Here is a 26,616-nt window from a genome sequence, read left to right as displayed (position 1 = left end):
CAGACTTGACTTGGAGAAAATTAATTTATTTCCAGTTACCATAGATTCAGGTAGTGAGAAACAAACCTTAACACAACACCTTTCCTCCCCTCCTGTCCCAAGCTGAACTCCACTCTTTCAGTCCTGATTCCTCTACCCCACCCTAAGTGGTGCAGGGAGGATGGCAGGGGTATGGTTGGTACACACTCTTTTTCTCCTTCCCTTTCCACAAGCTGCAGGGAAATAGCTGCTCCACCATGGTCCTCTCCATGGGCTGCAGCATGGACACCTGCTCTGCTGTGGTGTCTCCATGGGCTGCAGGGCAATCTCTGCTCTGGTGCCTGGAGCACCTCCTCTTCTCCTTCTCTGACCTTGATGGTCACAGGGGTGGTGGTTCTCACACTTTTTTGTCCTCACTCCTCGTTGCCATGCAGCGTTTTGTCCTTTCTTAAATACATTTTCCCAGAGGTGCCACCACTCATTCATGTCCATCCTCTCCAGTAGCTGTTTTTTGGGACACACACTGTTCCCACCCCAGTGGCTGCGGCTAAGACCCCCACCCGCTCCAGCTGCTGATGCCTCCAGCCAGGGGTGCCTGTGCCCCGGGGCTGACTCCGGTTCCTGGCACTGAATGCAGTCCCGCCTGCCCCTCCAAGTGCTGGCACCTTGTCTTCATGGTGCTCCCACATGTGGGGTGGAGTAAGATGACAGAGAGATAGTTAAGAAAGGATGGACAGGGCCCATCAAGCTCAGAGCTTGGTCATGGGCATACTGACTGGACGCTGTTTAGACGCAGCTGGCTCTTTTCTGTCTATTCTCCCTTTGTTCCTCCCTGATCCCCTACCACTGCACGTTCTTTACTGAGTTTTGTGTAGTCCCACAGGTTCTTCTCAAATGTCCAAAATCCTCACTTTCCTCTTGTTTTCCCCGTCTTACCAGATACTAAGTCCAGGTTTGCCCTCTCCAAAGCTATGTCTACCTATCAAGCACACGCTCTTGCCTTCGGCATACCCTTGCATTATCCTTTAGTCAAAAAGGGAAGATTCAGAAAAAATGTAAAGGAAAAGCATAAATTAAATGCAGTTTTGATATTAAAACAAGTATCTGAAGAGAAGAAGAGCAACTGAGACAGAAGAAACTAAAACTAATCAGACACAGGAAAAAAAAACCCATGCTGAGTAGAGGTCATCGTCTTTGAGAATGATCCTGATTGTACTAAGTAAAAACCTGTATTTTCACAGAGTGTATTAGTGAATATAATACTGCTGATACCAGTCCAGAGGAGCAGCAATGAGTGTGTTTAGGTCAGTGCACTCCACTGAAAGTACTCAGCAGACCAGTGTGTTAATGTGGGTATTTGTATTGGAGGGAGAAGGGTGAGGGCAGGGACAATCTTCCAGCAGTGCTTCATCCTTTCCTGCCTTTTTCCTGGCACTGTGGGTGGTGAGAGGAGAAGTAGATACAAGGAGTAACTCTTGATTACTCACAGGAAAAACTGGCTTACTTTGGCAGGGAAGCAATATCACTGGACACAATAGTATGGCTAGTAGTTCTACCTGGAAGTAAATAACTTCTTAACTAGACATTGCTGCCTAGATACAGTATACATTATTTTAATAATAGTTGCATACGTAGGACTTAATCCCTAGGTGTCTGGTGCACCTGACCTGCCTCTACTTAAGGCCATATTTTGAAAGGTGCATTTTCCAAAGGGGGCCCAAATGCAGGATAATTGCAAAAACTGTGCAATCTCATCAACATTGGCTCTAGCTATAAGTGCCTGCTTATAGTACAGCATGATCCAGGTGAAACAGCAGCCTTTTTGCATCCAAACGAGCATTTCATTTGCCCCTTGTACTGCAGACTTGCGCATGAAAGACATTTCCAGCCTCTACCTGCAGTTCTGGGTGTGTTTTGACTGCTTCTACAGGTTGTAGGCAATGCTCGTAAGGTGCTGTCTACTGCAAAGTTTCCCATCGTTGCTGAATACTTGTCACTCTTGTAGGAAAGGGACAGGGTGAGGGAAGAGAGTGAGGGTCTCCTTGGATCACACAGATGAAATAAGGAGCCATTGTTTTTGGACAATGAAGCAGTAACGTGCTGGATACAGGAGCACTTGGGCAGCTCCTGTTTCACCAACCTGTCCTGTGGCTCTGTGGAACTTATGTGCCCTGCTGGTACCCTCCACTGAGTACCTGTCCTGGCCACACAGGCTCACTCTGGACAGGAGATGTAGGCACAGTCCTGGAAAAGTGCTGCTCCCAAGTAGTTCTGAATCATTGTGAATATTTTGTTGTGATGACAGTAGCACCCCACACAGCTCCATGCCGGAGCTTCCCCAACATGACCAGAAGCTGTTAAGTTATAAACACTCAGCTGTCCTGTGGTTAATGTGAGTGGTCCTGAGGCAAGATGTCTGTTGCCTGGTGCAGGCGGTATGACCGCACACTAAGTTAAAAGAGGAGCCATGGGACTGTGGTGGCCATGGCCCTTCATCTCAAGACAGCTGGAATAATAACAAGATATATGCTCCTGTGTTGGTGAGACATGAAAGTATGTAGTGCTCTACCACAGCATACTCTTACAAAATGTAGTGTGAATGTGGCTATTGTGCTCCAAAGAAGGCTGGGACTTCTCCAGCATGGATGTGACAGGGACACGCCTTCCAGCCTAGGCATTGATATGTTAATCTCAACAAAGTCAGTAAATATGTAGCCATATTTACATAGGTAGGTAGAAATCTGTATTGAGCTCTGTGCCTAAACACCTGTGCAACAAGTCACAAAATCCATGTCTGCCTGCCTAGGTATGTCTGGTGATACACCTATCCCAACTTTTATTTCCATGTAATGCTCCTTGAACACACTTGGGCACTGGTGGAACTATATTAGTGATCTCTCTTGAAATGGGCCAAGTGTGTAGCCAAGCATGCAAAATTTGTGAAGCCAGAGAGCAATTAAGAAGAAGGGACCTGGGCTGATGGTCCAGAGATCAGACTTGACCCAAGAGAAAATGAGAATGGGAAATACTGGATTTTGCTCTGTACTCTAGGGTCTACCTCTGCATTTTATTAAAAAGAGCCTGAGCAGCCAGGCTACCATCCTGAAATGTGCAAGATTTGGACTCAAACCTTCTTGGACTGAGAAATGTTTAGATTTTGGCTTTTCTATATCCTTGACCAGTGCTCTAATAAAGCTTTAGGGCACGAAGTGTCTATATTACCAAAGTGCAAAAGGATGCCCTTCCTATTAAGGGTTTTTTTTAAGAATCTTTATTCTTAAGATGGATGGAACATTGGTAGAAGCAGGGTAGTATATAATTTGCTATCATCTGTTCTTCAGGGATGAAGTAATAAAAACATCAAATACAAGAAAAATGTTGATTAAAATATAGGTAAGGTGTAGTGAGGAACAAGGAATAAAAGAAATCTGTTATCAAGAAATTATTTTCAAGAATTATTATCAAGAGTTAGAGTCCCATTTGAGCAGGGAGCCTAAGAGCTAGTGCCCATATAAATTTCACATGCTTCTACATAAATGATAGTTTTCAAGAGACATAGCATGCGCCAATTATACTGCCCAATTCCCAATGGGAATATTAGCTCTTTTAGTTGTGAGCAAGCCCTCTCTATGGAGGAATAACTCCCTATTCCACCTATGGGCATAACACACCACATATAGCCTCCATATGAACCAGAGAGTGTGTTTTTTGGAATCCTTGTTCCTTGTGATGGGTAGTGGGACTATGCAAGGTAGACCTGGAAGGCATTCCTGGGCATTTTGTTATGCTAACAGGTATTGAGGTGTTGTGACTCACTTGTACGCTGCTTTCAGTGCTGGTGGTGTTGAGCTTCTTTGGCAAAGCATGCATACTTCCCTGGTGTGTTGAAAATCCAAAAACCAGAGATAGGCTATAGAACAAGAGGCTTCTGTTGATATAATTAAATAACAAGTGAAGTAAGTTCAAGGCACAGATTTCTAGGGTAAAAGAATCTTGTTTTCCTGCTGATGAAAAACAAGAAACCAGTATTCCAAGACTACCCACCTCAGCAAATCTGTTTTACTTTTTGTTCACTGCATTAGAAAAGCAGGAAAATAAGTAGACATAAGAATGCATTTGGAGTCCAGTGAACCTGCCTGGTACATCACTCTAGAAACAAAATTCCCATTTATACATAGAATTTACAGAAAAGAAATTTGCTAAAACTGATCTAAAGCTGACATGATGAAATCCAGAAGGAAAAGGCTTTTACTGAGATTGTCAGAAATTCATGTTTCCCATTTTTCACTACAGAACATAAGAAATGAGTTGAACATGCCTTATATTTCCCACAACTAGCAATTTTCTGTCTTTGGAAAGTTTTAGAGGGAGGAGCTCAGAGGTACTGTGGGAGGGACTAAAATTCATATTAAAGTTTTGGCATGAGAGGAAGAATTGTCAGAGTAAAAGGTTTCTTCTGAGGTTTTGCCTTTTTCTTTTTTTCCCCCCAATTTAGGATGATAAGTATTCATGTTCAGATTCTTCTAATAATTCTGTTTTGGAATTCTGATTGTCAGCTTATTCCCAGGATTGAAGAATGTGGACTTTCATGTTCTCAGGTAATCTCTTACTTGTTCCTATTTGCTATCTATTAATATAGTAGTTGTATGCTGCCAAAATAATTGTAAGGAAAGCAAGAAAGCAAAAATGGAAAAATATTTCAGCTCTCCTGAATATTCACTTTATATTCCTGTCATTCTGAATTGTATCCAAAGTGGCTAAGATGACTGTTAGGAAGGGGATAAGAAAATGCATCTTACACGATTCCTAACTACTGTTGTTGGTACCTTTTTTAATCTGTCTTTTGTATTTGAAAAAAAAATTTCATATAAATTTCATTAGTTCATATTCATTACTTTGGAGAGTTGGTTTTTACAACAGCAGTGGTACCAAAGAGATGAGGGAGGAAGGAACGGGAGGGTTCAGAAATTGCTTGTTATGTTAGGAGTATACGAAACGCTGACTTTCCTGTGAATAAATGAATTAAGTTTGAGAAAGAGTAAAACCTGTTTTTCATTTTGTGGGATGAATGTAACTGCAGTATTAAATTTAATGACTTATGTATGTGCATAAAAGTGGAGTGTGACCCTTTTTAATAGCTTTGAATTTTATACGTTTCCAAATATCCCCACAAAGGGGCAGTATGGAGATATTCTACTTCTGTTGGCATTCAAAAACTGTAAGACTAAATTGAAAGATAAATTAAAAAAGGATAAAATAATAGGGAATCTGACTTTCAGTCTTGGTAGAGGATGATAACTGTGTACTTGCTACAGAGAAGTGGAACTGATGGCATGAAAGACTTTGGCTGTCTGTAGAGACTTCTGCTTGAAGATATCAGTGCTTAGGGCAGGCAATGAGACATGCTGAAGACTGTCTAAATGTGGTGGTACTACCGAGATATTTAGTACATGTTACAGCAACTTATTCTGTATTTTATACGTGTATCCTAAAAAATATCAGGAATAAAGTTGCTTATAAAATAGTAGACGGATGGGGAAAAAAAAAACCAAACCATCTCTGTATTTAAAGTTGTTTAATATGCCTGCATTCAAATTCTGTAGTCTATATCCACTTAGATAATGTTTTTAGAATAATGAAATAAACTCATAAGAGCTTAATCTCTAGATGTACCTGAGCACTTTTGAAGAATTTTTATGTACTTATGTTTATGAATGCAAACACACATCTATTTTAAATAATTTATGCTCCTTGGCCTGCTGCAATGAGAGTTTAAAATAGAAATGATTTACAGTTTTAATTTATCCCTCCAAAGAGTGTATGCCTATCAGACTCAGCGTGTAAAAAACAATAGCAACCTTTTTCAGTGGCATTCAGTCTAGGGGATAGGATTTACCTCTGGGGACCTTAAAGGGCATCTGTCTCCATCATATCTTAGGTATGTGTGTTAAGAAGACCGATTGACTAGATCAATTGCCTTAGTTACAGATACAACCCGGAGGTTTGGTAGACTGGATCCCTTTCTTTGCCTTCAAGGGTTTGTCGTACAACTTTTCTAGTACTGAAGGCTGGATAACTGAGAAAGGTGTATTTTTTTTTTTTTTTCATTTACAGGGGAAATAGATTGTTTCCAGTATAATGGAATCAATCAATCATTTGTGATGTTAAAGATAGGATTCAGTTCATGTTCGCTATGAATGTTTCTGCTAGTTGTATTCAGTAGAATCTTGAATGCATGAATGTCTTTTTAAGACAAAAAAGTTTTCTTACTGGAAAAAATCATGATCTCAACAGGACAAATTTCTGCCAGTGTAGCATTTTCAATCTAGTGCAAAGCATCTTAGCTACATGAACTTTAGAGTCTCATGACTAGCTTGTTAGAGAAAACTTCTTCCTTTTCCTTTGGAAGTAACTTCAATTTCCCTACATAACTGACCAGAATTTGTGGCCTCAATCCCATTCCTACTTGAGTTAGTTTAAAAGGGAGCAGTTTGTCTTCTCCATTATTTATAACTCAATGGTCTTTATAGGGGCACTAATCAAGGGTTACAATTTGTCTTTGTCTATATTTGTGCTGCCTTCTGCTATAGCATGAGATCACAAAGTAGAGAATCAGTGCCATTTTTTTCTAACAATTTGCTTAATGTGACAATGAGATGTTGTAATTTTAAAACTATCAGAAGTCTTCTGTAGCTTCTATTGCTACAAGTGAGTATTACAGAATTTTTTTTTTCTTTATGATATTTTCCTATAAGTTTGTATAGCAGATTTCTCTTCTGCAGAGTCAACCCTGAGGTTGTGTGTTCTTCATAAAGTAATAGGGGAAGGAAAAACAATTAATTTGCATTTTTCAAACTGTGGGTATTGTCAGGTTTTGAGCAGGTTTAATAACTGAAACTGTTGAGTTTGACCAGCAGACTAGATTTTAAGGTGGCTATGTCCCTTGAATATTTGTAAGCAGTTTTGACCTCCTTGGCTACTCCTTATCAGAGTAAAGCATTGGTTGTACTTAAGAGGCAAATAGTGACATAACTTTTGAGGTATGTGACTTAAAAACCCTTCACACTGAACTGTTTAGATTTTGGATCTTACTACAACTTTATGAATCATTCTTAGTTTACCATGAGTGTTCAGCAAGACATCCTTGCATTGCCCTGTATAAGGCAATATCCAGATTTCATTACTATACCACAAACTGTACTTCTGTTCAGTACAAGAAAGGAAAAAACAAAAGAACATTGGATGTTTGTGTAAGTATTACATGAAAATTTAAACAGCATGAAAATATACAATTGTGGGTTGAGTGATGGCAAAGGAACAACCAACCTTTTATTATGTATTATGATTTATTTCTCCTTCCTTATTTTAATGGCTTGGCTTTAGAGCTCACATGATATTCTGGTATTCAAAGGTTAAATAAAATGGGCTGGGTCTCCATGCCTCACCCAATAGCAAACATGGCTATCAACCAAGTTTCCCTGTAAAAGCATAGGGGAATCCCAGCCTGCAATTGAAATTGGGTTTGCACCCCACTCATTTTACGATCCACGTTGTTTGCAGGCTGTACACAAAGAAAAGGGCTTACGCCAAATTTGACTCAACAGCTGGTAAAGATCAAGAGCACTACATTTAAAAAAAAACTCTTAAGGAAAGTATGAAATAGTATTTGTATTGTCTGCCATTAAATTTAATAACATTTCCAAAGTCCATGGATAGAGAAGGAAACCCTAAACTGAATCTGGGATTTCCCTGCAATTATAAAGGTTATTGGCAGCAAATTCTTGATATAGCTGCTGCCTGTTCATGCTATTTATAGTGAAGTATGTGGTGTTTCATTACTGGATATTTATGCCATGGATCAGTCCATTCTTGCTGAATACTACACACTGCAAAACCAGTGATATAATATAGCCCTTAGGACACTAACTCAGCTGACATAAATTGGCATTCCTTGTTCATTATTAAGGTAAGCAATTAGTATTTTAAAAGTGATCCCAAGCCTCTAAAAAAGAACATGATAATCTAGGTGACATAATTCAGTTGCTCTCTAAAATCTGTTTGAAAAACTGGTTTTAGACATGGAAAATGTCTAAAGAGACTGATCAGACACCTGGCTTCCTCAGAGTGAGTGTGAGAGAGATACAGAGTGAAGTCCCAACATAGGAAGATGATTCACCAAAGACTTTTTTGTGTATGTGTCAATATAACTGATGACTGGAGGAGATGCATAAAAATATAAAACATATCCTCTGCTAATATTTGCTGAAATGCAGTACAATCCACGAGAACATGCCCTAGATAGAAAGTCTGGGTTTTGCATCCCTGCCTGTCATTGACTCACTTGTGTGGCCCTATTCAGGTAATTTCCTTTCTCCAGTTTTCACAAGTACAAAATAGTGCTGACCTTCCTGTGTGATGTGCCTTAATTATGTGTTTTAATTAAGTGCTTTGAATACTATAATTAAGTGTTAAGTACTCATTAGTCAAAGCAGTCATACTTAAGGGGCTCAATCATGTTGAGTCACTATATTAGAGTGATATTAACCCATTTGCTTAGATATCTGTTTCCACCCCTCACCTCTGTGAATCACATATTTAAGAATTATCATTAAAAATCCACATTTATCACACAATCTTCACAAACTTCACTTACATCAACAATAACAACAAAAAAATCCCCACACCACAATGAAAATAAAATCATCACAACACCGAACGAAAGTGGACGATTTACACACAATCCACCCCTCATCCCTTCACCACAATCATAACAACCGAAATTCCCCATGATCATTCTATTCTCTGACATTGTTCAGTCCATGTTTTGCCCATTACCTCTCCCAATTACTATTGTTACCTCGAATTGCTTGAGTCCCACGTTAGGTGCCAAGAAAGACTGTGGTGGTTGACCCTGGCTGGATGCTAGGTGCCCACCAAAGCTGCTCTATCACTCCCCTTCTCACCTGGGCAGGGGGGAGAAAGTATAACAAAAAGCTCATGCGTTGAGATAAGGGCAGGGAGAGATCAGTGAGCAATAACCGTCACGGGCAAAACAGACTCAACTTGGGGAAATCAGTTTAATTTATTACCAGTCAAATCAGAGTATAGTAATGAGAAATAAAAACTAAATCTTAAAACAACTTCCCCTCAGCCCTCCCTTCTTCCTGGGCTCAACTTCAATCCCAATTTTCTCTACCTCTTCCCCCTGTGCAGAGGGACGGGGAATGGGGGTTGGGGTCAGTTCATCACACGTTGTCTCTGCTGCTCCTTCCTCCTCAGGGCAGGACTCCTCACACTCTTCCCCTGCTCCAGCGTGGGGTCCCTCCCATGAGAGACAGACCTCCATGAACTTCTCCAACATGAGTCCTTCCCATGGGCTACAGTTCTTCATGAACTACTCCAGCGTGGGTCCCTTCCATGGGGTGCAGTCCTGCAGGAGCAGACTGCTCCAGCGTGGGTCCCCCACGGGGTCACAAGTCCTGCCAGCAAACCTGCTCCAGCCTGGGCTCCTCTCTCCACAGGGTCCACAGGTCCTGCCAGGAGCCTGCTCCAGTGCAGACTTCCCAGGGGGTCACAGCCTCCTCCGGGCACATCCACCTGCTCCAGCATGGGGTCCTCCCCGGGCTGCAGGTGGATCTCTGCTCCCCCGTGGAGCTCCATGGGCTGCGGGGGCACAGCTGCCTCACCATGGGCTGCACCAGGGGCTGCAGGGGAATCTCTGCTCTGGCGCCTGGAGCACCTCCTGCCCCTCCTTCTTCACTGCCCTTGGTGTCTGCAGAGTTGTTTCTCTCACATATTCTTATTCCTCTCCCCAGCTGCAGTTGTGCCCCCCCCCTTTTTTTTTTTTCCTCCCATTCTTAAATATGTTATCACAGAGGCACTACCACTGTCACTGATGGGCTCAGCCTTGGCCAGCGGTGGATCCTTCTTGGAGCCGACTGGCATTGGCTGTATTGGACATAGGGGAAGCTCCTAGCAGCTTCTCACAGAAGGCACCCCTGTAGCCCCCCCAGCTCCCAAAACCTGGCCACGCACACCCAATACAATATCATCGCTTGCCTTCTCTGCTGGTAGTCAGGAGAGCTGCAGTTTAGCAAGTTTAGGTGACTTATCTCTTGGACTGTATTTTACATTTGTTTTTAGGGTCAAAAATAGCTTAGCAATGACATGAGACACTTAGCTTCCGTGTTTCCTGCTGTGTCTTATGCCACTGGTTGCATGCCATCCCATTTCCTCACCCCCTGGGAAGAAAATAACCAGTGACAGGTACAAACAGGAACTTGGAAAACTCTCCAGTGTTCCTCATTGTTAGAGCATCTACCACCACATCTTTCAGGAGAGGTGATGGAGAAAGCTCTGCAATTCAGAACTTGCAAAAAATGCAACGGTAGCTCTTGTTTTTTTTCTTTCTCAATTCTCCCTTCCTCAAGAACTCTGGAAAAAGCTTACAAGGGCTGGAAAGAAATAAGCCACTGAGTAGCAAGAGCATAGGCACTACAGACAGTCTTGAAAGTTGTGGGCACAAAATTAACAGATGTTGGAACTGGACCTGACAAGGTGACCTGAAACTGAAACACAAGGCAGTGCTAGAAGCTTCACCACCATGAGACGTCAGCATAAGTATATGCAATCAGTACCTGTAGCAGGAGGTAGATATTAAAAAAACCAGAAGGGGTATATAAGCAAGCTCAGCAGGAGATGGGAGCAGCTGAGCTTTATTATTGGGAGCAAATTTTAGCTTACAAATCTCTCTCAGCCCCGATCTTAGGCAGGGAAGATACCCTTCAGCTCCATTTGGACCCGAAGCTCAGTGGTGAATATTGAGATTTGGGAGTTGGTGCTTTCCACAGCTGCAGAATATTGCTGTCTGACTGCTATGCAGTTGGAAAGCTACTTGTAATTTGAGCAAATCTAGGCAGGGCAAATTTTTTAGGAACGGTAATAACTTTAATGAGACCATGTGGTGCGACCTAGCTGGAATTCTTGCAGTAAGGTCTAGGATTATTTTAATTTGTACATTTACTGGAGCTGGCAATGCTGTACCTGTTACTTTGTCATGTTTGTTTATACTGTCCTGTTCTTCCTCTCTTGCCAGAATGCCTGTGCGTGGGAGAGAACCAAGGATGATAAAAAGTGAGAGAGACCAAAAAGAGGTTTTAAAACTTTTCTTTCTAAGGATAGCTTTGGATACTCTCCTGCCTTTTTGGCTTAGTGTTGAGAAGCTAGGCCTCACTTCCAGATAGGTAGGTAATTTAGACCTAAGAAAGGAGTTTTGTCCTGTCTCTGACTGAAAATCATTTTATTTCTGGGAGCCATGAATTCCTGTCCGCCATGCTGTGGCTACCAGGCTGTTCACACCAGGCACCCACATTTGAAGTTCTATGTAGTGCATTACCATCATCCCCACAAAAGATCCCTAGGTTTTATATATCAACTCCAAGACAGATGTTTTCATAGTAGTTTTCGTGCTCTGAGAAAAATATTTTTCCTTGTAAAACTTTTTTTCTCATTTTGTTAATATTTATTGGCTGTTTTTTGAAAACCAGGAAATTATTTGCCATCTTAAAAACACAAACCAGAAAATATGCCCTGAACAGCAGTGTGTTGCTGAGGAAGTTCCAGACCAGCTCTGAACTACTTAGCTAGGAATGATTGCAGAACTGGTAAATTAATGTATACTCAGATGTGATACGGACACATCACAGCCCTGACCCTGCCTTCACAACTGTAGGAATTCACTGTGCCAGGATTTTCTGAGGTCATGAATAAGCTGGGAAGTCACAGTAACTAATGATGCCGAGCACTGGAATAGATTGCCTGCGGAGCTTATAGAGATCTCCGCACATGCTAAGCAAATATACCTCAGATATGTCTCAGATAAAGGTCATTCTTCCTAAGGCAGAAATGTAGAGTAGATGGCATCTGGAGTTCTTTTCTAACCCTAATATCTCTGCTTTAATTCATCATTTTCTCTTTTTGATCTAAAGATGGTCTTTCAAGTCATATTTAACTTATTCCTTTGTAACAGTCAACAGAGCCAAAGACCTGTGTTGCTGTATTGCATACCCTGCCCTTTCAGCACGCCAAGTATGGGACTTACCGTGAAAACTGTATGGGACATACAATCTCATTCAGGAAGCGTCTATGCAAAAATGAAGAAAGTTTTAGTTTTACTTTGCAAATTATCTGTGGCTCTTTCTCTTGCAAGAAAATGTTTCAACTTAGTTGCTTTGAATATGTGTGGTAAATTTCAATCATTCTGGAAAACTGATTGTCTTGGAGTTGCCTCTACTTGCCTGCATATTTTCAGAAAGTATGAATCATATAAACAACATTGTACAGTACTAGATGTGCATTCATTGTCTTTTCTTGGAAAAACTTTGAGGAAATATAATTTATTGCAGTTAACACATTTCACTGTCTCCAGTTTTGTTTTTCCCTTTCATCCCTACATATGCAAACTTCTTTGATCTTTTTCCCACTTCCTCATCTCCCTGGCCTGCTGTTCTTCCTTCCATGACTGCAATGACAGTTTTCTCCATTACTTGTCAAATTTTGATATCTTTGTATTATAATTTTTCCCCATTTGTGGTTTGTTTTGGTTTTAATTTATTTTTTGCATTTCTCATTATAGTAGCATGCTTCATGCTTGGTTTTGGTCAGTAGTATGTGTTCTTTTATTTTTTTCCCCTTCATTTTCAATATATTATATTTATATATGATATAATAGAATAATTTTTAGAGCATGGTCTCATCTGTGTTACCATTCAGTATGCCTTTGTAGCTTATTTGCTCTTCCACTTAGGGGGAAAAAAACACATACACTTTTTAGGTGAACGTGTGGCATAGGTGGTTTTCAGCAAGTAAGGGCTATCATTAAAAATGAGACATAGGGTGAAGCAACATATGAAGGTACTGAACGCTGATGGTTTTATTAAGCTGAGGCCATGCCCAGAAATTATTGCTGCCTCTAGGGACAACAGCGTGATCAGGAGAGTCAGGTGAAACAATGCTGCTGTTGTAAAGCTGGTAGAATCCTGCCTCTTTGGAAGGTCTTCTTTTGGACCTCTGCCTCCTTTAATTGGACTGTGCTAACTTTAGCAACTATAGTACTTGGAAGATACACAAGATAAAGCCAAACTATATGATTATTCCATAGTTTGGGTTTTTTTTTTTCCTTCCACCCCCACCCCAAACCCCCACAAAATTATGAGTTAACAGTAAAAAGAGAAATAGACTATGTAATGACTTTTTGAGTATTTTTTATTTTGTATTTTATATGATTTATTCTTCCTTAGCATTTCCAAATTTATTCATTACTAGCTTCTATATCAGTTATCTCAAACTGCGAATGTTTCAGCTGGAATGCACAGTATAGATATTTTCAGTAGGGCTTTTCTACATGGCAAATTTTGAATGTTTTTTAATTTTTCATGTACTCACACTGCTAGCTCTTTCAGGAAAAGGTGTTTTTGGCTTTTGTTGCTCTTGATAGGAGAGGAAAGGCATGTATGCAGGGATTCTGCTATAAGATTTCTGATGTAGGATTAAGACTTTCAGATGCCATAATAATACAAATATGAATAGTTAGGAAATAATCCTCTCTCCCAAAGATTTTCAAGTATACAGCTGCAAAAGAATTTTTTTCACCTACATGTACTAAGATGATTTTCCTCATTTTGCTGTGGCTATAGTGTTTCTGTAACTCAAGCAAGCGCAATTAGAGCTAGTCAGTCATCTTTATCATTAAGTCTTTAATGGAAGCAGTTCCTTAACTGATACTGCGGCACCAGGAAGGAATGCAGAGGCCTTTCAGGACTGCCATCCGAGACTACTCTACCACTGCTTCTAGTATGGCCTGAGGGATCATTTGTACAGCTTTACATCCTTACACAACAACATAACAAGCTAAGGCTAGAATAAAACCAAAGTCAATATTTAAACATATTTTTTCAGCCGGAAGAGCTGTAATCAGGAGTAGTTCCAAGTTTATTTAGGTTTGAAATTTTTCTCTGTTTAAGAAGAAGAGGGAGAAACAGCATTTTTATAGGAGCTATAAAAAACAGAAACATGTGCTCCTGCGTTTCTCTCCATGGCTTTAAAGGGTGTCTCAGCCCTGACACGTGGCCTCCGAAGTCTTGAAACTGTTATAAGAAATTATTGCCAAGCGTCCTTTGTTGTCCTAAATTTTAGTGTGACTTTGTGATCCATGCTGGCAGGGTTGGGATTAGCAAGTTAATTTTTATTTTTAAGCCCCTCTGCCCCCAACATCTCAGGATAGTATCTGTGCAACATGCACACATTCTATGACCCTGCTCCTTTCCTGTGGTTCCAGGTTATTAAATACAGATTAAATGGAGATCATGAGAAAGCATTAGCAACTTGTCAGGGCAGTATGAGAAACCTGCATGCTCAGCATGGTGCTGCCTCAAGTTAGGTAAGGGAAAAAGTTAAGCACTGGGTTAGTCTGAGCTCCACTCTCTAGAGCCCAGGCACCTGAGTCATGAGGCAGACTCTGATGTTCTCTCTTCAGAGTAGCTGCTGAGGGCCACTCTTCCAGAGTTTCTGTTTCTGGTTTTTTTTTTTGTTTTTTTTTTCTGATGACTGCTTAAAAGAAAATGTGAGTGGCCTTTGAAGCAGGAAACAGATCTCCCATTTGAATGTTGAAAGCACTCAGCTTTAAAAATCATGCCGCATCTTGCCTGTCCTTCTCTCAGACCATCGGTCTTTCATTTCCTCTCTACAATATCACTGCTTTGACAGGAGGCTTGGGAAACCCTCTCATTTACTGTGCAGTGCAGCAAACAGACAGATTAGGGTTAGAACTGCTTCAGGTTAAGGAGGGTGCTGAACCTGGCTGTCCCTTGAGGTCAGGACTTGAAAGCTAGAGTATAAAAGCTGGAACATGCCCATATTCTGCTTTCCTCTTCTAATATTTCCAGTTTGAAAGAAGTTACTCTTGAACGTTGTCAGTTTGTCCTCTGTTACTATTAAATCTCCTCCAGCTACCTGCTACGCTGCAGCACACGGGTGTCTCACAAGTGAGTGTATGCTATCCCAAAGAGCTTTGGCATAAGCTAAATTTCATTCCAGCTTCATTCTGGTCATGACCTAAACACCAAACTACATGCATCCAGGGAGCTTTCAGATCAGAAAGGGAGATGCCTAATAAGCTTAGGTGCCTCTAGTGTTAGGTGGCAATTAATAGGATATTATGGATCATTGTGCTTGGCTCAGATTACCACAGTTTGCTTAAATCATGTTTCCGGTACTTAAATCCTCATTTAGATTTGGCTGACTTAATCTTATTTTGAAAATGACTGCAAACTTTGGCTTCATTTCACTACCAGTAGTGATGAAAAATCTGCACAGAGAAACTGCCTGACTTGGAATAGATGTGACCCTTTTCTCATGGGCAAAGCTGAAGTTTGTAGATGTGTATTGGGTGTGCATGGCCAGGTTTTGGGAGCTGGGGGGGCTACAGGGGTGGCTTCTGTGAGAAGCTGCTAGAAGCTTCCCCTATGTCCAATACAGCCAATGCCAGTCGGCTCCAAGAAGGATCCACCGCTGGCCAAGGCTGAGCCCATCAGTGACAGTGGTAGTGCCTCTGTGATAACATATTTAAGAATGGGAGGGAAAAAAAAAAAAAGGGGGGGGGCACAACTGCAGCTGGGGAGAGGAATAAGAATATGTGAGAGAAACAACTCTGCAGACACCAAGGGCAGTGAAGAAGGAGGGGCAGGAGGTGCTCCAGGCGCCAGAGCAGAGATTCCCCTGCAGCCCCTGGTGCAGCCCATGGTGAGGCAGCTGTGCCCCTGCAGCACATGGAGCTCCACGGGGGAGCAGAGATCCACCTGCAGCCCGGGGAGGACCCCATGCTGGAGCAGGTGGATGTGCCTGGAGGAGGCTGTGACCCCCTGGGAAGTCTGCACTGGAGCAGGCTCCTGGCAGGACCTGTGGACCCTGTGGAGAGAGGAGCCCAGGCTGGAGCAGGTTTGCTGGCAGGACTTGTGACCCCGTGGGGGACCCACGCTGGAGCAGTCTGCTCCTGAAGGGCTGCACCCCATGGAAGGGACCCACGCTGGAGTAGTTCATGAAGAACTGTATCCCGTGGGAAGGACTCGCATTGGAGAAGTTCATGGAGGTCTGTCTCCCGTGGGAGGGACCCCACACTGGAGCAGGGGAAGAGTGTGAGGAGTCCTGCCCTGAAGAGAAAGGAGCAGCAGAGACAACGTGTGATGAACTGACCCCAACCCCCATTCCCCATCCCCCTGTGCTGCTTGGGGGGAAGAGGTAGAGAAAATTGGGATTGAAGTTGAGCCCAGGAAGAAGGGAGGGGTGGGGAGAAGTTGTTTTAAGATTTAGTTTTTATTTCTCATTACCATACTCTGATTTGACTGGTAGTAAATTAAACTGATTTCCCCAAGTTGAGTCTGTTTTGCCCATGACGGTAATTGCTCACTGATCTCTCCCTGTCCTTGTCTAGACCCACGAGCCTTTCGTTATACTTTCTCCCCCCTGTCCCGCTGAGGAGAGGGAGTGATAGAGCAGCTTTGGTGGGCACCTGACATCCAGCCAGGGTCAACCCACCACAATAGGCAAAAGTTTTTCCCCAGTTGGATCTGATTCAAAGTTCATTCAAATCAGTGGAAAGAGTTTCACTCAACCATAGTCCTCCACAATTTGTGAATCCAAGCAGTATGTCATTTATTATTTATAAAGGTCACAGTGTACAACAGAGCACTGTTCTGCTCCTGGAAGTGACTCTAAACATAAGCAAAACGAGTAGTTGCCTAGAGCAAAATGGTGAGGGCTTCGCTTGTGTATTCCAGAGCACTGGAAAGGCAGGCCTGCAATATATTCCCTCTTTTGCTGAGCAGTGGTGTTAGGATGCATGAGAAGACAGTAACTGGAATAGAAAAAGATCTTCAGGCCAAAAGAAAAATTAAGTATTTCCAAATGAAATCACCATGGCCTCCAGCAGCAGCAGCAGGAGCAATCCTATCTCAGAGGGTCTCTTCTCATAATCTTCACTTCAGTTCTTGCTTTTTTTTTGTTTTTTCTTTTTCCTTTTCTGTGGCAATCTCTCAGCCTACTGGTTCCAGTCACCTCTGAGGCTACAAGTGTTTCTTGTAGCCTCTTCTGTGCTACAGACATCATTATACCACCCTAACCTCAAAGCATGGGATATCCATGGTTGTCTGGAGAGCTTGTGGAATCTATATCCTCCAGTTTTTCAAGAAATGGCCAAAGTAAAGGCTGACTTGATCTGGTGTTGGTGACAGTACTGCTTCTAGCAGGAGGCTGGACTTGGTGACCTCCAGAGACCCCTTCCACCCTAAATTTCTCTGATTCCAGTTTATCATCCTCTGTATGAGATCTCCAGTCATTCATTGAAATAACCATTAATGCTGTGTTAGAATGTCCCTGTCTCATTTTTAGACTAGAAGTGCCAATTTGTAGATTAGTTGTCTTTTCAAGTAGCTGAGTGGTCTGACATTTTTGACACTCTATGTATGGGATGGTGCTGATTTATAAGAGCTGAGGGTATGGCATTCAAAGTGCATTTTAATTTTACTTTGTCTATTGTACAGAATTCTGTTTTGTTAATGCCTTGTACTAATATTTTAGAAAATGTGACATCAAAATGATTGATAATTTTTTGGGTTTTTTTTTTTTTAATTTCTAAAAAAAAAAAGCTGAAGCATACTGTTGCTTCAAGGAAATTCTGCTTCTAGTCCTGGAGTTGAAGCATACAATGGAACAGGCAGCTTTTATTTCAGACTGTCATAGCTCCCTTTGGTCCAATAAATTTAAACCCAAGTGTTTTCTATGTAGGTTCTTTTTGTATCACAGCATTATTTTTATATACAATTCTCTTAAAAAAATACAAGGGGGGAATATTCTTCCCAGTTGTGAGACCTCAAAGCAATATTGTTTTGACTGGACATTCACTTACAGGATAAATGCATATCACTGGAAAGAGTTCCCAGAAATATAATTACTGTGCTGCCAGCTATTTCACTTGTTCTGCTCTGTAAAAGGGATACAGCCATGCAGCCACAGTAATGGTCAGAAGATGTTATATGCCACATGCAGTCCAGCTAAAATACGGGACAGTCCAGTTAAAATATGGGAACAGGGTTCCTCTGCATCAATACAATGCAGGAGGAAATACATAGTGACTTGAAGACAGAAATCTCTGTTATGCCTGAATAGTAACAGGTAAACAGAAGGACAAAAATCTAAGGGGCCTGAGGTTCTTGTGTTAGTCATGTGCTCCTGCATTACTGAAGTACTGCTAGACTGCAATGCAAGTGTTGGCCTTGTGACAAAGAGCAGGTTGTGGAGGACAGGGTCCGTACATTTGCACATACATGTGAAATGGCAAATGGTGCAGGAAACAGAACTTGGTAAAAGGCTATGCTTTAGACCACTGTGAAGCCTTACTGAAGATTGTCCGTTAATCTTCAATAAACCCAATAACTTACTGAAGATTGTCCGTGAATCTTCAATAAACCCAATAATCTCTTCCCTGTTTGTTCATTGTCAGCTTACTGTTCAGTTGAGAGCACATCAACACGGCGTTACCACAGGCAGATGTTACCTTGCTCTGTTGGACACAAGCCAGCTCTCTTCCCAAAAGTGTGTGACCTCGTTAGCACTGTACTGAGCCTGAGCTTAATATCCCACTTCTCAGTAGTACTTACCCTCTCAGGTTCAGCACTGCAGTAATGTGCTGGGATGGGTTTTGTTCAGTTTGGAACACACGTAGAGAGACTCAGAGCTGGATAATGCATAGGCATGACTCAGATGTTTTGGTTTTAGCATTCTGTAAAAAAATCCAGCAACGTCCAGGTGCTCTTGTAAAAGCAGTAGTTCAAACCAGTCCAAAATAATGCTTTGCCGTAGGTTCAGGTGCTTATTTCTTTTCTGCAGGGATAACAGTCCAAATGTTTCCTCCTATGATTGCTTAGCTGATCCCATTGCACACTGTTCACATGTATCTGATCGCCACATTGTCAGTAAAAGTTGAAGAACAACCTCGTGGTTTGCCAAAAATTAGAAGGGATCATCAGTTAAGATAGTTTTACCTTGGCAATGAAAGTAATTACACATGACGTCAAAACAAATACAGGTGCTCCTTTTGAGAAAAGGTTTTCTGGGGACACCGTATCAGCAGTACTAGCTGTGAATTTTTAACAGTTCTAGATTTTCATATTATGTGTATTAATCATTATAATTCCTCTGGTTCTCAGTAAATATAACCACAATTTTATTCAATTGCCAAGTGTGTTCTGTAGACCTATTATTTTTCCTTTACACCCATTTCCAATAATGCTTTTTTGTATAAATATTTGACCATGATATAGTTAAAACTTTTTTTTAGTGGGACAGGAATTATTATGTTATCCCTGTGCTTTCTCTTACTGTAAAGAATTCTGCTTCCTTATATTTGGTAAGATAAATACAGCGGTGACCTTTATAAGAACAGAATGAGAAAAGTCCTGTGAGGTTCTGATCCCCACCAGCATCAAGGACATGTACAGTGCAAAGCCATTATCTCCTTCACCTGCGAAAATAGCTCTGGAAAAAGCTAAGGCATACTCAGTTGTTTGCATTTGTGAAGTTCTCCCTAGGTAGTTTCTGGAGCTGAATGTCTCTATGAAAGGAATTACAGTCATTTGTTGATAGTCTGAGGAGCTTATGATACAGCTCTGAATCCTCTCTGTTTCCATCCAAAGTTCTTAAATTGTATAGATCCATATCACTTTGCCTGTGGCTGTCCACCACTCAAAGACCTTTTTTCTTTATGGAGGTGATTGAGATCACATTAGCATTGTCGTTTTTTTCACTAGAGGCCATGAGAAATCATTTAGGGCCCTTATGGCCCAGCATCTGTAGGCTCTTCCCTCCATGAATTGAATAGGGTGAGCCGATGGAGAAAAGAGGGCTGCTGCTGGATTGCTTACATAGAAAGGGGTGAGTAGGTCCCTCTCTGTTTTGGAGGATTGCTATTGATATGACATGGTTGTGGTGCTCCCAGTTGAGACAAAGAATATTACCACTTTATAAGGCACCAAATAAACCCTGGTGGGAGACTGTCTTCAGAACTGTGCGTGTTTCTGGTCACTCCATTTGGACAGATGCATTGAAGTAGAAATACCTGCTGAGAAGGGTGATGGTAAGAAGGAAATCCTATTTTATTAGAAAGGAATAAAAGAGCTTGGCTTTTATAGTCACGCAAAAAAGCTCAGAAAAGGTATATTACTGGTTGTAGGTAAATGGAAAGTCCATTCCAGGGTGGAAAGCATCTAAGTGAAAAGATAATGGCCACAATCAGAGGTCAATACAAGCTAACCGTTATTGCGTTTATGTTAGAAATTAAAAGATTTGGTGCTGGCAGAGAACAGGACTTCTGGAATAACCTTGGCTACTGGAGCAGTGCACAAAAAAGCCTGACTGATTTTAAAATGAAGCTTCACCAGTTTTTAAAAGGGATTAAATGATGTGGTACCTGTCCCCCTATCAGGGGACTAGACCCAGTGATGTGGGACATCCTTTCTAATTGTGTGCAGAATAAGATGGATTTGTGCAGAGCATCCCCTCTTGACTGGAAATCAAAAAGAACATGATTAAATTCATCATCTTTATCAGCCTCTTGGCTACAATTTGAGCACTGGTTATTGCAAGACCACACTTTCCCTGTGTTGTAAGAATACGTGCAGTCCCATGCTTACTTTTAATGGTGGTCAAAGAACAGAAATTGCTGGAATAGAGGGAAACATCAGAATATGGTCATGTTCCTTTTTCTCTGCCCTCTCTGAGAGTTGAACCTAAAATAGGAATGTAGGTATAGCTTTCCCATTGAGGATCTCTCAAAAGGGGGAAAAACTGTTCACTCTACATTCACTGGCTTTAATGTAGGCACCTTAATGAATGAATGTTAAATATGTGGAAACCTGGTCCCAATTAAAGAATACACTTTAAGGCATTGTTGTGGCTTAACCCCAGCCAGCCACTAAGCACCACACAGCTACTTGCTTGCCCTCCCTACCACCCAGTGGGATGGAGGAGGGAATCAGAAAAGCAAAAATGAGAAAATTCGTGGGTTGAGATAAAGACAGTTTAATAGGTAAAGCAGAAGCTGCACATGCAAGCAAAGCAAAATAAGGAATTCATTCACTGCGTCCCATCGGCAGGCAGGTGTTCAGCCATCTGCAAGAAAGCAGGGGTCCATCATGCGTGACAGTTACTTGGGAAGACAAACACCATAACTCCAAATGTCCCCCCCTTCCTTCTTCTTCCCCCAGCTTTATATGCTGAGCATGACGTCATATGGTACGGGATATCCCTTTGGTCAGTTGGGGTCAGCTGTCCCAGCTGTGTCCCCTCCTAACTTCTTGTGCCCCCCCAGCCTGCTCGCTGGTGGGGTGGTGTGAGAAGCAAACAAGGCCTTGACTCTGTGTAAGCACTGCTCAGCGGTAACTAAAACATCCCTGTGAAACCAAGTTTGCCTCCGACTCCTTCCTGCATGAGAACATTCAGGGAAGAGTTTCCACAGTTCTGTGCTTGATTCAGTGCCTGAAGATATAAGAGGAAATGGGAAGCAGGTCTAACCTTTGTTTCTTTTCCTTGGCAATTTTAATTCATGAAAATACTCTCTGTGCCCCCAAAACCAAGTCTCCATCTGCTGATCTCACTTTCTTCTCTACAGTCTTTAAACAAAACGATGTGATATTAGAATTGGCTTAGATTGAGGAAAAGTTGCTGCGCTAGCTAAAAAGTTGGCACCACACCTTCTATTCAGAATGCTGCACGTTGGTGGTGTCTGTTCAGATAACCCCTAGCTACAGTTGAGTAATACCACAAATGGGGAAAACCCTAGAGAAATAGGAAAATCCCTAACTGTTTGTGCATTGTGTAAGTATATTTTGCTTAGGCTCTTTGCCAGAGAAGATATGAATCAAAGATGCTCTCTGTATAGGAGTAAAATGTACTATCATGTTCAGGATCATATTTTTGCATAAAAGACACCCACGGCATTTGTGAAAGGGGAAGAAAATTTCCATTCTGGTTTTAGTGTGTTATGTTTTTCTATTGCATTCATCACTGAAAATTTCTGAAAACAAAAGATATAGAAAGTGGGAGAGGAACTTGGTTAATTTATTTGAGTTCTTGTTTGAGACAAATGGTCTCTTTTGACTGTTTTGCAAAACGATTATAAAAGAAAATACCACCCCCACCCGCCTTGGTATTGTACAATAAGAAGAAACATTAAAAAAAGGAATTGAGCTGTGACCACATGCTCACTGCAACTGGCAAGTGTTTGTGCAAATGTTTGGTTATTTATATAAACCTTCCCAACAACTCCTCACCCAGAACAAAACCAAGTGCCCAAGAATGACAAAACATCTCCCTACCAGAACAAAAGTCACTGATGGATATGTTTCTTTTTTCCCCATGGACAAGATGAGAAAATAAATGCAAGATGGTACTGGAAAGTGCTCAGATGGTAGGATTCATCTGAGCAATAGTGAAAAACAGTAATTAATTAGGATGGATGAGAAGGTATAGGAGGATTTCTGCATTGTCATACAGCCCCACAGAAATGGGTGGGGATTTTTTTCAAGTTTGTAACTTAAGATAATTTATTTACATATGGTTTGCGTTTTTCAGGGGTCATAACAGGGGCTCCAAAGCACTGGCCTTCTTTAAGTAAAAGGCTGAATCCTCTGAATTTTGTGAGATTTTTGTTGTTTACTTCAATGGGATTTTCTAATGTATTTTTGCACCATGATTGTAACCAGAAAGAATGATTAGAGAAGTTAGTTTAAAGATGGTGTTCTAAGAAATTTTGACCAGCAATTGGGAACTCTCTCAAGCCACCTAACCAAAATATTTTCAATAGTCTGGCTGCAAAATGGGAAGTTAAAAATAAGGAAGTAATTTGTGAAATTATCAACTTCATGAGAGATTAATTTCTTCCAGTTAGCAATGGCTCAGCAATTAGTTGATCCAACAGTTAGGTTTTCCCACCAAGAAAGCTAGCTCCCTAACTCACTCACTTGGTTTTTTTCAGTCATTTTGTATATTTGTCTATTCCACTCCCTAAGGCCATGGAGAACCTCAAATAAAGAGAATGAATTCAAATTGTCCTTCTGCATACTCCTGCAGGGTTTGATTAGAAATAATTCAAAATTAGGGATTTGAAAGAGCAGTTAAAATTCCAGTAGTTTTATATGAGCTGGCATGTTCCACTTTTATTGGTTTAGTGTTGCACTGAATTATTCAGAGAGCTGTAGTCTTCTTTCTATTGATGAATGTGCATTGGGAGAATCAGCAAAGTACCAATGAAGCTTTTTTTTGGGGGGGAGGGGGGTGGTGGTGGTGTCAGAAATAATTCACCAAAGACAAATATTTCTATGAACACATTACAGCAGAAATGAGGTCACATCAGTTACATTTTTCAATCCTCCAGGGGAATTTGAGGAATTTATGAAACCATTGAAATAGAAGTACCCCCGTTTTAGAACAGTTACGTAAAGAAGTTTGATTTCCTTTATAGAATCATAGAATCATAGAATGCTTTGGGTTGGAAGGGACCTTTAGAGGCCATCCAGCCCAACCCCCCTGCAGGGAGCAGGGACAGCTTTAACCAGATCAGGTTGCTCAGAGCCCCAGCCAACCTCACCTTGAATGTTGCCAGGGATGGGGCCTCCACCACCTCTCTGGGCAACCTGTTCCAGCACTTCACCGCCCTCATTGTAAAAACAGCCTTCCTTATGTCCAATCTAAATCTACCCTCTTTTAGTTTAAAACCATTACTCCTTGTCCTATTGCAACAGGCCCTACTTCAAGTGTCAATGTAGTATTGTGTAGAAGTAGCCAAAGTAATATCTTTAACAATGTCACAAGCAATTTTGATAATCTTCAGTCTATGAAAGTATATGACCATCTCTGTCTTATAAGTGGTTTAAAATACCACCTTTTATGCATTGCATTTTATGAGTCACAGTGACAAACTGTCAATTGTAAAAGATGAAAACTTACCTCCAGAAGTGATTACTAAAAATAAAAGTGCCAAAAGGACAAAGGAATGAGAACTAATACAGGTTAGATACTGGTCACTGGCTTTCTAAAGGCCTTCTTTGAAAATAAGTTTATCTAGCTAAAAGCTTAAAAGCAGCGATGAAGAACAGAAAACGCGCTTCTCGGGTGCTGTAGGCAGCTGCCACAGGGCAGCTAACATGCTGTCATTTCTCACCTGCAGCAATAGTATGATTTTGCTCTACAGCTGTGTTTATGAGGAGGACAGAATTACCTGTGGATGAAAGCCTCATGGAAGACCAAGCAATAGCTATTTTATGATGTGCTAATGCTTACCCAGGCTGCAGTCTCGGTGTTTGTCTACAACTTGGGAACTTCCAAATGTCCACTGAGAGACTTTTTGCTGGCTCTAAAACTCACAGATTGTTGGCTTATTGACAAGATCTTAAATGGTTTTAAAAGGACTGAGAGCTGCCAGTTTGTTTGAGAGCAGAGGAGACAAGGTGGTGCCTGCTCCCTTTGTGTGTGTGACAGAAGTGTCTCTCTGAATGAGACACTGATTTTAAAGGAAAGCAGAGGGGAACATATATGCCGTATATAAAGGAATACTAGTATAAGTGCTATGTCAGAAACTTGAATGCCAGAACAGCAGAAAACAGTATTTGTGGCTAAGTAACAGCCTTTCTTTAGAATGTCATGCGTAGTAGTCAAAATAAGATTTGTCGTTTTTATACTCTACAGAATTTTAGTGTGCGGTTAAGCATTTATTTCACTGGGAAAATGGATGTAGCCTGTCTGAAAGATAGCTGGAAGCTTGTTAAAATCTTAGTGTCAAGTTCACTTTGCCTCTTACAGAAACACTTTCCCACTGGAACACCATAAGTACTGTGCCTGAGTAATTTCATTCTCAGGATTCCGAGCCAGATAGTTCTCAGAGATAAAAGACAAGTCTTTTTTCTAAACTTCGTTTGCAATTACTGTAATACTTCCTTCCATGGGCCTAGTGTGATCTTCTAAAAATCATATAATATTCAATAGTGTTCTAGATATCTTCCATTAAAAAATTGTTTGGTTTCTTTCCCCTGGTATGAGGCAGTCCATTGTAAAGTTTGACAAAACAGTAAATAAGCTAATGGTCAGTGTGAATGGTAGTACCTGATAAAGTGATATCTGTATTTGATGGAACTGTTACACTTGTTATAACAATTACATCTTGGTAGAAATACATGAAAATATAAGGATAATGCTGATCTTGTGTTCCCATATGTATCAGGCTGTCATATGGAGTAGTGATGTGCATTTTCACTGTGTTTGAAAATCTTTTTTTAATCTTGAAAATTATTTCTGTTGAGTACTGTGAATATGTTTACCTGTTTAAGGTATGTTTATATTTGCATACAATGATTAAGCAATATTTATTTTTATTGTTACCTCAGCTTTTATAATATTTCTGTTTCTGTTTGCAGGGGATACATTGTAAAAGCAAACCTTCCAGTGAGTATACATCATTCACATTTTTACTACATTTGTTTTTGAAAGATAAAGGTAATTTATTGTGATAAATCCACTTTCCTGGTCACATCAGATCACCGTCATGACAGGGTATTTACCACCAGTTTCCTTGTACAAAACATTGGAAATGTCTGATAAATAATAGGTTAATAATGACTGTGCATTGTTGCTTTATGATTTTCCTTACCATATATGGTCATTGGGAGAATTTGCTTAGTCACTTCACATGTTTTTATTGCTTCTACTTATTATTATTGCCTACACTACTAGTACAGGCTCTTGAATTACCTGAACTCTGAAGCCTCCATCAATCACTCCTCCAGTGCACACAGTCACTTGGCAGCTGCCTCGCAGGCAGTCCCCTCTGGGAGGAAATCCTAGCTGGAGGCCCAGCTTTGAGCACTGCTTGTCTCCACGGTGCCTTTTGTGGATCCGTGTGGCAGAGAGTACACGGACAGGGAGAAGCTGCGATGCTGACCTGCAGGCGTGTGAGTTGCTGATGCTATGGCGTGGGGCATGAGCCCAACGTCAGCTATCATGAGTCTTACTCTGAAAGCATGGCATTTATGGGACACGTGTTGAGGTGGAGAGAAAGAACATGGCTGTGGAAGGGATGCAGTTAAAAAAAAAAGTCTCTAGTCTTCTGCCGGGAGGCAGAGTGAACCATCAGTGGCTGTTTCAAGGATTGTGAGTGAATCTTTTTAGGATTAGGCAGCTGAGCTGCTAGTTACACAAACTGTGTGGAAGTTACACAAACTATGTGGAAGGTAGAAGAAGAAACAGGGGCATTGACCTTTGCTTTGCCTAGCTGAAGCATGCCTTCATGCCATCGGGCAGTACAGGCTGAGGAAACCAAACCCTTCAACCCTAGGTCCCAGAGAGAAGACGACCTGCAATACTGTTGGTTATGAGTTAAAATCTGTGCTGGGTATTACACAAATGCAGATCTAGATAGTGGAGACTCACTACATGTACCACGAGCTGGTGATTCATTCCACCCATCTTAGGACACGGTGATTTATGTGCTGGGAGGGAGGTGAGAGGGGTTCTCCCTCTCTGTTGACTGCCAGAGGT

The 26,616-nt window shown here is 41.3% G+C and overlaps 1 protein-coding gene across 1 annotated transcript in view; it reads left to right on the top strand.

The window, feature by feature from the left end:
- The first annotated feature begins 4,475 nt into the window (after nt 1-4,475).
- Nucleotides 4,476-26,616, top strand: part of IL17REL (interleukin 17 receptor E like) — a 47,816-nt gene continuing 25,675 nt past the window's right edge. Inside the window, exons 1-2 of the mRNA XM_075727726.1 lie at nt 4,476-4,577; nt 25,497-25,524. Of these exons, the coding sequence (XP_075583841.1) occupies nt 4,476-4,577; nt 25,497-25,524 (130 nt within the window). The remainder of the gene's footprint in view (nt 4,578-25,496; nt 25,525-26,616) is intronic.

The sequence above is a fragment of the Pelecanus crispus genome, chromosome 1, assembly GCF_030463565.1.
Source record: "Pelecanus crispus isolate bPelCri1 chromosome 1, bPelCri1.pri, whole genome shotgun sequence".
Classification (NCBI taxonomy): domain Eukaryota; kingdom Metazoa; phylum Chordata; class Aves; order Pelecaniformes; family Pelecanidae; genus Pelecanus; species Pelecanus crispus.
This window is presented reverse-complemented; position numbering and strand designations above follow the sequence as displayed.